This window comes from Scardinius erythrophthalmus, assembly GCF_964197995.2.
Source record: "Scardinius erythrophthalmus genome assembly, chromosome: 25".
In the NCBI taxonomy this organism is placed as follows: Eukaryota; Metazoa; Chordata; class Actinopteri; order Cypriniformes; family Leuciscidae; genus Scardinius; species Scardinius erythrophthalmus.
This window is the reverse complement of record NC_138245.1, coordinates 9,659,180-9,670,644: the sequence shown is the minus strand read 5'-3', so window position 1 is coordinate 9,670,644 and position 11,465 is coordinate 9,659,180. Positions and strand designations below refer to the sequence as shown.

Genomic DNA, 11,465 nt, shown 5'->3' with positions numbered 1-11,465 from the left:
TCTCTTTAGTACCTTGATCTCTGTAGCCAGTTTCATTTTAGCATCATCCACTTGTTTCCTCAGATTATCAATTTCGCTGCACTCTGTCATAATCTGGATTATCAGATCATTCTGTAAATACAAAGCACAATGTTTTTGCTTTAATTGATCAAAATATTAACCCTCTATGGGACTAATTATGAAATCACAGCTGCTACAATTAATCTACATTTGACCTTTTTTTTAGGATGTTGTCATCTATAACTGACATTGTCCGGGTAAAATGTTTTTGCAAATTGTCTGAAACGCCACAAACATTCAAATGCATTTTCATTATCTGAAAAGTAGTGAAAAGGTCTTAGTGTTCCAAAAAACATTGAATAGCTTTATTAACATTCCATTTCATCTTGTGCTACTATATTTCATTTGGAACTCACATGTGAAAATGTCAAAAACCTGACAAATTTAAATGCAATTTCACTGCCTGGAAAGTAGTGAAACCATATCTTAGTGTTTCAAAACACATGAAAAAATCTTTAACATTGTTTCTTTCTTGGAATTTTAAATCAATGATTATAGCGCAAATGAAAATCAACAAGACTCTTCTTTTTCAGTGTAGCCCACACGTAACTCGATTTTGACCTGTAGCGTGGATCACATCTTCCAAACTGGCATAGGATAATGTACCAAAATCCCTTTGGGCTTCCACAATAATCTATGACTTACTGTATATTATTCATCTTTGCCATCACTCTCACTGCTTCTATACTGCTTGATCTTCAACACTTTCCTTTCTTACTACGACGACCATATTTTCTGATGCACTGCCGTCACTATCATCAATACTTTCTGGAAAAGGTACAGCTTTTTCTCTCTGTCTTCTATAAATTACTAACATCAACCTAAAACAAAGGCAACAAGGCTATTATACTGCCTGCCAGTAATAAACAATTATGCCAGCTACACAGAAAATATTTATCCCATAAAAGTACTTTTTTACAAAATGTGCATTAAATAATTCCCAACACTTTAAAATCACATTTGGATGTAACATTTAAACAAAAAAACAAAACAAAAAAAGGATATGTATTTCCAATAAAATGAACTCACAATGGACCCTTGACAGCATGTCACCTTCACTTCCTTGTTGCCAAAAATGTCAAGCACATTGCACAAATATTTTTATTTTATTGGCTGAAGGGATGGCATATGATAATACTAAAATGTCATTTCATTGGTGGAATATTACTGTATTTTAAATGCAATTTATTTTCTCTGCATTATTTATAAATGACGATACACCATCGAGGATTAAAATAAGAAAGAAATTGACAATTTATTCCCTGTTGAGGAATTTTACTAATGAAGAATGATTTAGTCAATATAAGAGTAAGAAAATGTTTAATCTACCTTCAACTTTGTGCTTGATTGTTTCTTTGCTTGCATTTGTCGTTTTGCACCATCTCTGGCTTGGAGTTGTTGTAGCATTTTACTGTAGAAGGTGTGAAGTTCCAGTTGTAGATTCTTTAGCGTGTCCTCCAGAAGTATTGTTGCCTTCTTAGTGTCAAAATATTGCCTCTTCCACCTGTCACGTGCTTTAGAGGCAAACAAAAAAGAATCATTTATACACCCTAACCTAACTTAACACCCATTTCACAAACATGAAATCTGACAGATTTAAGAGAGACTGTAGTTCTAAAATACCTTCTATGAAGACAGAAAGATCATTGAATATATAACACATTTTGGTTACACTTTATGTTGATGGTTTCCTTTAGACATTTTGTTTACTATAAGAAAATTACCACATATATGTTAACTAACTCTCATAGTATTAATTGAGTATTAGTAGACTGTCTCTTTAAAATCGGCTAATATTTTATTTTGATGGTCCCCCAACATTCTACTGACTATAATAAGAATTAGTTGACATGTAGGTGGAATGTTTCTTATAGTCAACAGAATGTCTAAAGGGGACCATCAAAATAAACTGTTACCCATATTTTTTATAACATACAGTATATTCTATTCATATAACTTCAGCAATAAAATTTAACAGTAAATCTTCCAGTTACACATTATTCGTTAGTCCACTTTAGACATTTAGTACAAGGAACTTTGCATCTACATGTCAAGTAACTCATTAGTATTATTAGACTGTTAGGTTAGGGCTAGAGAAAAATAAAGTTGACATGTACTTGCAAAGTTACTTATAGTTAGTAGAATGTCTGTTTGGGGGACCAATACAATTATTTGTTAGCAGACAGTCAACTAATACTCTGACCGGTAGTTGACATGAAGTTGCAAAGTTACTTCTAGTTAGTAGAATGTCTAAAGTGGACTATCAAAATAAAGTGTATTGACTGTCCAGCTCTCAGACTCAAAGTTTTAGTTGTAGGCACAAAATTCCCAAATCTATTGCTGCTCAAAAGCCTTCTAGTGATGATCATGACAATGTAACCAAGATATAATTTCCCCCACCTTCATGATGGATATGGAAGAGTGGTTCCCTTTCGATACGGTTCACTTATCTGATGCTTGTGGGGAAAACTACGGTGACCGGGAGGGGACATGTTCGGTTCACTTAGTTTTGTCGTGGCCACAACATATAAACTCGTGGGAATGTGAAAATATGTTGTTGCCACGAGATATTAATTCGTGGGAACGTCATATTAAGTCGTGGGAACGTGATGATAAATCGTGGCCACGAGATCATTTTGTTGAGGTAACGACATCATGTCGTGGCCACGCGATGTAAAGTCGTGGCCTCGAGATCATATGTTGAGGGAACAATATATTTTTCTCGAGGCCACGACTTCATATTTTGAGAGAACGACATCTATTTCCCGTGGCCACGAGTTATGTTGAGAGAACCACACCAGTCAATAGGCTACTGTAACCATATACAGCAGTCGGAGATGGAGATGACTGATGATAACATTTTACTTTGAATTAGGAATGTCATATAAAGATATAGTGCGCTCTCTGGCATTAAGACATGGGTACATAAGTGAAAGACACCTGATGCGCATTCTTAAGTTGATTGGACTTTTTCGTCGGAAATTTGAATTTGAATGAAATACTCAGGTCACGAATAAAGTCCCGTTTAAGGCAATAAACAAAAACAAATTATGAGAAACTTAAATTAACAAATAAAGTAAATTTTGACCGGGATAAAAGGAGGAGCCAGTGTACGTCGCGTGTTAAGATTCGATTATTCCCACATGTAATAAAACTCGTGGCCACGAGAAACGGATGAAACATTAAGTCGTGGCCACGAGAAATTGATGCTGTTCCCTCAACATATTAAGTCGTGGCCACGAGAAAAATATATCGTTCCCTCAACATATGATCTCGAGGCCACGACTTTGCATCGCGTGGCCACGACATAATGATGTCGTTACCTCAACAAAATGATCTCGTGGCCACGACTTAATATGACGTTCCCACAAGATATTATGACGTTCCCACAACTTAATATCACGTTCACACGAGTTTATATGTTGTGGCCACGACAAAAATAAGTGAGCCGAACATGTCCCCTCCCGGTCACCGTAGAAAACCCCTCTTTTCCCTCTTTTCTTTTATTGGTTCACGTCTCAGACAAATGGCATTTCAGCCTGCCAGAAAGGGCGGGGTTCACTTCCTATATTAGTCACACAGAAATGCCATTGGTCAGAATCTTTCTCCTTCAGTGCGAAGATCATCTCGCTGCTCTGAAGACTGAAAGCTGCTCTTCTCAACTCGTCTCCCTGTGGAAACTAGCAGCGGAACAACAGCGCTGACAGCTCAGCAGCTGAGGGCCACGCCAAGCCAAGAACCAGCCTTGGTTACCAAAATTTATTCAGTTGCTGTCAGCACCTCCATGGCCCTTACCGCTGAGGAGAAACCTCCTCTCTCAAACGGAGGGGGGGGGGGGGCAGTTTGGCACCCTCGGCCGGAGTTATGAGACCTGCATGCATGGCCCCTCGATGGGAGCTGTCAGGCTTGTTTGAATGTTTATTTGTATGCTTTTCCTCACTCAATCCCCATGTATGCGGATGAGTGTGACGTTAATTCATTTTATTAAACCCGGGGAAAATACGCAATCTCTCGTTTTTCTATCTTGGCAACAACAACTCAACTTTGCATTATAACCTTCGGTCAGTCTTGCTTAAGCCTGCTCTCCAGGCCCTCCTTGCTTTGAGGTCCTCCTTTTGAGCCACTTAAGTCAGCTGACCTTTGGTCACTCTCGCTTAAGACTGCCCTCCTACTGGCTTTAGCATCAGTCAAGCGAGTTGGAGATCTGCAGGCCCTATCTGTGGAACCTTCCTGCCTTGGGTTCGGTCCTAATGACAGTAAAGTGTTCCTTAGGCTGAGGAAAAGTTATGTGCCAAAAGTGCTTGCTTACCCCATCCATAATGCAGGTGATAGCGCTGTTGGCTCTTCCGTTGCAGAAAACGAACAGGCACCTCATAAACTACCCCTTAAGGGCCCTCAGAGTGTATAATGAGTGCTCTGGCCAGTTTCGGCAATCAGAGCAGCTATTTGTCAGCATTGGGGGCCGCACTAAAGGGCTGCTGGTTTCAAAGCAAAGACTTAACAGATGGATTGTGGATGCGATATCACTGACTTACAAGTCTGTGGACTTGTTTTGCCCCTTAGGAGTGAGGCCCAACTCCACTAGAAGTATGGTCTCTTCTTGGGTGTGGTCCAGCAGAGTCTATATCGCAGATATCTGTGCGGCGGCTGGCTGGTCCTCACTGTCTACTTTCATCACATTTTACAACCTGAACAACCTTCAAACATGAGTGTTATCAGTCTGAAATACTTATTTATTATGTAGCAGGCTCCGACTGTGGTCTGAGCCTCTCTTTATATAGCTGATCGGGGGCCCTCAGTTTGAGTGCCTCTAAACTGTCGGCTCGCAGAGCGACTTCCGTTCTTCGCTTGTAGCAAGGCACTATTGTATTAAGTTCCCCATAAATGCGAATGTACCGTATTGAAAGGGAATGTCATGGTTACTCACGTAACCCTGGTTCCCTGAGATAGCGGGAATGAGCATTGCGCAATTTGCCGTGCAACTACGCTGCCCAGCAAGTCATGCTAGCTAGACGCTCATCCGTCGAAAGATTCTGACAGACGGTGTTTCTATGTGACTAATATAGGCAGTCAACCCCCCATTTCTGGCTGGCTGAAATGCCATTTGTCTTTGCAGTTGTACAGACTTACAGTACTTACAGACGTGAAGCAATCAGGCTTTAGGATTTTGAGAAAACAGGAGTTTTCCACAAGGCTGCCCATTGTTCACAACAATATTTAAAGCACCCCCACCATCGCATCATTGATTCATCTCCTCCTTCCGTGGTCAACCTCTCAGAATCATAGAAGACCTTTTAATTATTATTGTTAGAGTACATGACTGAAATCCATGGCAGAGTAGCAAGGGAGAAACCAAGAAAGACACAATCAAAGGTTGTCATCATGCTTTTCCAGGTGCTGAGGCCAAACAAGTTTCACAAGATCAAAAAGGTCTGCACTCTAAAAATATACAAACATTTCATAAGAATTTTACAGCAACAGACAAAAACATTGATGGTAGCATGATAGTTTGGGGATGTTTTAAAACAATCCCAGGACAATTTGTAACTGTTTTATGCTTGGTGAATCTCATTTGTACCACACTGACAGTTAGTTTTAGGGATGGGGTTAGAGGTGTGCCTTCACGCTTTTTTTTCTAAAAAACTCATGTTTTGTTACACATCTCTGAGTACAAATTCATATGAATTCGCCACCTCATAAGAGTTACATTTTCTCATGAGATCAGATTGGATGTTTTGCTGCATTAGGACCTGGATGCCTTTTCATCTTTGAAAGAACTATGAATTTAGGGATGAGAGTAGAATTATCTGGAGAATATTAGCAATTTGTCTGTGAACCGAAGCTAAGCAGAAAGACAATGACAACGTTAAAGATACAGTTCTTGAACATTTCATATGATAGTTGAGAAGTGGACATGTGTAATTGTAGAGGGCATTATACCTTGGTTCCTTCGATGTCTGTTAAAAGCTAAAAGCTCTCTGCCCTTTTTCAAAAGTTCTTGCCTTGTTTGTTCAAGCCCCTTCCTTTGCTCTTTGAGTAGCTTGATTTCCTTTTTCAGCTCATTGTCTGAAAGCATAACAATTTTGAATATGGTATTCAAGAACAAGAATGACACCATTTGTTAGTAACTGCTCATGTCTTACTAGTGGTAGTTTGTTGTGTATAAAATTCCATGGAATAGACAGACAGTGCAGAACTGCTCTCTGGGAGTGGCGAGGTTGGTCTACTCATAAGAACCTGTGAAAACACATAAAATACACACTGAAAGCTTCTTACAACAATGTCCAGAACACACTCTTCAGCCGCCAGCTGCGTGAGGAATTTTACTCAGCCAATAAACCTTATGGTGTCTTAATGAGGGTACGTTACTTCCTGTTTTGTCTAGAAGACCTCTACTAAACCTTCAGAAACTCTCTACAGGAATAGTGGTCTGGGTGAAATTCTGAAACTACAACACTGCATTCTGTACAAAACTTGAATGACTTGAACGATGCTCTATTGGTTTTATCAAATGTAATATGAGAAAAAAATAAAGATTATATCTTACCACATCATCTGTTTTTTCTTCACTTGATTTCAGTGTCAGAGACCTATTCAGTTTCCTAAATGTATAACATAGGGTAAAGGCAACTAAATAGTCGATTATAGAGCTAATCCTTTTAATATTTATTACCATTAAATAGTTACCTATTAAACGTATTTAACAATGACAGAAGCCAAAAGAATCAGGTTACCTTGCCAGTCCATGAGAATCCACAAATGGCTCTGGAGCTCCAGAGTTCCTGTTGTTTCTTTTAAATTTTTTTTTCTTTTGTGCAGTTGTATCCATTTCTACTTGAAAAAAGCCACCCTGTTTAGCAAGATGTCTGTCTGCATTGAACAGAAATGAATAACCTGACATAAGTACCCAATAATGTTTAAGTAAAAATGCAAGTATTGTGTACATTATATAAAATGTTTTGTCACAATCTTATCGCAATTTGTAACTATTTTCCGTTTTGATTAATTGTTGGCTAATTCATATGAATTCGTACAATCTGCTTATGCCCCATCATGTGACGGGTATATGTAGGGTTCATAATCATAATAATCTTTTTTTATTATGATGATTTTTACGACTCAAATCATACAAAATCACCACCTCGTTACATAGTTTAGTTTTCCCGCAAGATCAGGTTGGTTTTGTCAGGAAACTTGCACTACACATGAATGAACATTAAGAAAATTATTTTTATTAAATGATTATTATTCTCCCTTACTGGACACACCAGTTCAGCTCAGGCCATAGAGTAACTACTACAATAACTACTAGCTAGTTTGTAACTAACAATTTTTTTCAGCAGCACCATTTGTTCTTAAGGCAGAACGTGGCAAGTAAAGTAAAATAAAGGTCTCCGTAAGGTAATGCGTAGTCACATTATATGACATGTACATCTGTTATGCTCATCTTTGGTAGCTCCTTTAAAGGCATCTTTAGTGAAACAGCTATATTATTGATGCAATTCAATCAATCTGCTATTTTATTCAAGTCAAGTCAAGTCAACTTTATTTATATAGCGCTTTTCACAATACAGATTGTATCAAAGCAGCTTCACAGTATTAAATAAAATAGTACATCAGTGTTTGTTTCTGGTGTAAAACATCCACGTTTGGTAATGCAGATCAATAGCACTGTTGAATCGATTAATCAAATTAAGTATCCCCAACTGAGCAAGCCAAAGGCAACAGTGGCAAGGAACCGAAAAACTCCATTAGGTGACCTAATGGAGAAAAAAAAACCTTGGGAGAACCCAGGCTCAGTCGGGGGCCAGTTCTCCTCTGGCGTTTATGAAGTAGAGACCGGATTTAACTGTAAGATTAAAATATTATATGAATGCCTGGCTGAAGAGATGCGTCTTTAATCTAGTTTTAAACTGGGAGAGCGAATCTGAGCAACGAACAGTATCAGGAAGGCTATTCCAGAGTTTTGGTGCTAAATGTGAAAATGCTCTCCCTCCTTTGGTGGATCTGGATATCCTAGGTATGACCAGAAGCCTCGAATTTAGTGATCTTAAAGAGCGCGATGGATTATAGGGCGATAGAAGATCCGTTAAATAAACTGGAGCTAAGCCGTTTAGGGCTTTATAAGTCAGTAGCAATACCTTGTAATTAATACGGAACTTTATAGGTAACCAATGTAGTGATGATAAAATTGGTGTTATATGGTCAAACTTTCTTGATCTAGTTAGAACTCTAGCGGCGGCATTTTGGACTAACTGTAGCTTGTTTATTGAGGATGCAGGACAACCAGCTAATAAAGCATTACAGTAATCTAGTCTCGAGGTCAAACAGTTAACTCCTTGTATGCGACTTCTGTAAATATTTAGTTATAAATAGAGTTGCGTTTCAAGTTTTATGGTGCAATCCAAAAATATTTAGTAGTGCATAAATTTATGTGCATTTTACAAAATGGAACTAAAAACTAAATAGTTTTTTTTATGCATTTTTGCGGTTCATTTATATGGCAATGGCGTTTTGGGGGCCTGAAAACACGAAGTGTGGGTTTCAAAGTGCAAGGTTTTTTTGTTTTTGTTTTTTTTTAAACAATACCGTTATCATCTCTGTGGAAACTACAAAAATGCAAATTTGTGATAACTGTGATGTCATGCACGTGTATTATGTGTTCAGTCTATAAGCGCATAGTGTTTCTTTACCATTACTGGCCTGGCATGCAAAATACAGTCATTTTTGTGGATTCGTGTGAACAGGGACCGTTTTGACAATGTTTTTAACTTTTCAAAAATGCAAAGGAAAAACTACACCTACATCGTTGCCATGTAAACACCCTTATTGTTCCTTAAAAAATTAGGCTTGTAACTTAGTAGTTAATTATCAAGAGTGCACCTGTGCTCGTATTCTTAGTGTTTTCATACCGAGGTGTTTGTTTACAGGTTCCATCTGATCTTGTGATCTTGTTAGATGAGGAGTGTCAGTGGATTCTGCATCTTCATCATTCTCGTTCTCCTCTGCATCCTGCATTAGGACAGATTGCTGAGGTCCTTTATTGATAGAGGGGAATTTAATAGGCTCTTTTATCATGCCAGGTGCACATGTTGGTCTTGGCAAATCGTGACTGTAATGGTCACTGTTGCTTATTAAAGTATTAGAGGTCAGAGAGCTGGAGCAAAGGCCACTGTCATTCTCTACCACGGGTAAAAGGTAGAGCTCAGGAAAAGGAGCCTAATGGGGTCATGGAACGAAGACAGAAATCATGCATTAATCGGCTGATTACCACAAATAAAACTAAACTTTATATCACAAGTACTTACAAATGGTGGAGTAAATGATTTTACTGTCAGTTCTCCCTCTTGTCTGAATTTAACCTGAGATCAAATTACAGGAGTTGTGACAGTTTATTTTAACTCTATTCTGCTTCACAATGGACATATACATATATATGTCACATATACATCTGTCTACATAGCATATTCACATTTTGCAATTGTTGATTGTCTGTATTGAGAGTGAAGTATTTTAATTTTGTCCTGTGTCCTATGTACTCAAACTTTTAACCACCAACATCATCATCATCATTACACTTTGTGCTTAATGTGGTGTACTGTAAATAACTCCAACATGCTTACAGTAATTTGAGCTTACTTTCATCTAAATAAAAAATACGGAAATGATAGCTACTCACCAGCGCCAAACTTCTGCCAACACATTTTAAAAAGACATATCGCTCTGTGATCCTGTCCAGCCCAAGAAATAATCCAAGATCAGATCTGAGATCAGACAGACTCACATCTGAATCCACTCTGAAACAAAAAACACTGAGATCAGACAGACTTACAATATGTATAAACTGAGTAGGGGAGATCAGCATGGGGTTAGAATTATTATTATGTCTTTATTTGTGGATCAGAATCTATTTATTTGGAAATATTTAATAATTCTAACCTATAGTTTAGAACTTAGTTGTCTAAATATATAGGCTATATATATTATGCCAGTTTCAGCAGTGATTTTTTTTTTTTTTTACATTCCTTTTAAACACAAGTTCAACACTTTCTTTAATTAGACCATTTGTGAATTTGGTTCTGCAAATAAAAATACACTAGACAGTAGGCTACAGACAAGAATCAAAATGATTGGGGGAGATTTTAACAGAAGCTGAACTGTGTTCTAAGGACAAGGGTATTTTTCATAAATATCAGGTCAAGGTGGGTTGTCACAAATATGGTTTTTGTTATTCTTAAAATTGTCTGCTGTTTAAAACAATGATTTGGTATGTTGCCTTTTACATTTTTGCTGTTTAATGACTGATTTATAGGCAAGAGAAATAACACATAATTATTAGGGCCTATAATATATAAATTAAATTAAATTCACAAATGTAAAAGGCGACACCTATAGCCGCAGACTCTAGACAAAGTAACTGACCTGATAAATCCAGCTGAGATGAAAGTGTCCACAGCTTCGGCAGAAACTTTATTCAACCTCCGATCAAACTGATCATCGGGTACAAAAAACACATGCAGCTCCACACGCTTCATTAGAAATAAAACAAAAATAAAAAAATCGCACACTACAAAAAACCCAATACATGCAAGTGAAATTAGTTGCTGAAATGACATAAATCATACAGTCTAATCTAGTTTTATTTATAGAACATAGCCTACCTCTGTGATTTCAGTCCGCTTGCCAGTAAACCCGCTCATAGTCACATTTATTTATCTCATGATGATTTCATTGAGAATGTACAGCGTGCGTGGGTGTGTGAAGTGCTAAGTAACGGTATCTTGAGTACCAGGTACCAGAGTGAACGTAACACTCATAAACCCCCCAGAGCTTCAGTGTACAGGACATTGTGTGAACGCTACATATTAACACGTGTAGCCTACTGTTATAGCCCATATTATATCCATCCGAAAAACAAAATAATGATGATAGTAAATTAAACCGTTTTATAATATATTATTAATTATAGTATAAAGAACGTTATTTCGCCGCCTTTTCAGACAGACTGTCATTCTGCAGTTACACTTTTACGCCACTAGTTGGCGACAAGTGACTGCCAGAATGTATTGGTGTGATTGGTATATTTACCAAGATGGGAACAGTTTTTTTTTCTAGATACTAGATGTGAAAAATATTGGTATAAGTGCCCTGAAATGCTAACTGCTTAAAAATGGGAGGGAAAAAAAATAAAAATAAAGACGTATATCTGGCCCATTGTTCATGACAGTATCATAGTATGTAAGACATGGGGCCAGTTGCATAAACCGCCTATGTTAAGACTGTTTTAAGAACTAGTGTGACCAACTAGCAGGTAGGTAGGGGAAATCAATCTTACTTTTCAGTATCAAATTAGTAAATTCAAATTCAGTATTTGTTGTTGTTGTAACTAACTTATAACAGTTATG

The 11,465-nt window shown here is 37.6% G+C and overlaps 1 protein-coding gene across 4 annotated transcripts in view; it reads right to left on the bottom strand.

Moving 5' to 3' along the window:
* Nucleotides 1–10,965, bottom strand: part of spata1 (spermatogenesis associated 1) — a 40,748-nt gene extending 29,783 nt beyond the window's left edge. For 2 of the 4 annotated variants that reach the window (XM_081358159.1, XM_081358157.1), the window contains exons 1-11: nucleotides 10,722–10,965; nucleotides 10,483–10,589; nucleotides 9,740–9,857; nucleotides 9,369–9,422; nucleotides 8,973–9,279; nucleotides 6,795–6,930; nucleotides 6,608–6,662; nucleotides 6,204–6,297; nucleotides 6,001–6,126; nucleotides 1,390–1,574; nucleotides 13–111 (exon numbers count right to left, since the gene is read on the bottom strand). In XM_081358159.1, the coding sequence (XP_081214285.1) occupies nucleotides 13–111; nucleotides 1,390–1,574; nucleotides 6,001–6,126; nucleotides 6,204–6,297; nucleotides 6,608–6,662; nucleotides 6,795–6,930; nucleotides 8,973–9,279; nucleotides 9,369–9,422; nucleotides 9,740–9,857; nucleotides 10,483–10,589; nucleotides 10,722–10,760 (1,320 nt within the window). In that variant the 5' untranslated portion in view covers nucleotides 10,761–10,965. Of the gene's footprint in view, nucleotides 1–12; nucleotides 112–1,389; nucleotides 1,575–6,000; nucleotides 6,127–6,203; nucleotides 6,298–6,607; nucleotides 6,663–6,794; nucleotides 6,931–8,972; nucleotides 9,280–9,368; nucleotides 9,423–9,739; nucleotides 9,858–10,482; nucleotides 10,696–10,721 lie in introns of those variants that run through there. The other 2 variants (XM_081358158.1, XM_081358160.1) reach the window with 2 other exon arrangements.
* Between the last annotated feature and the right edge of the window lie 500 nt (nucleotides 10,966–11,465).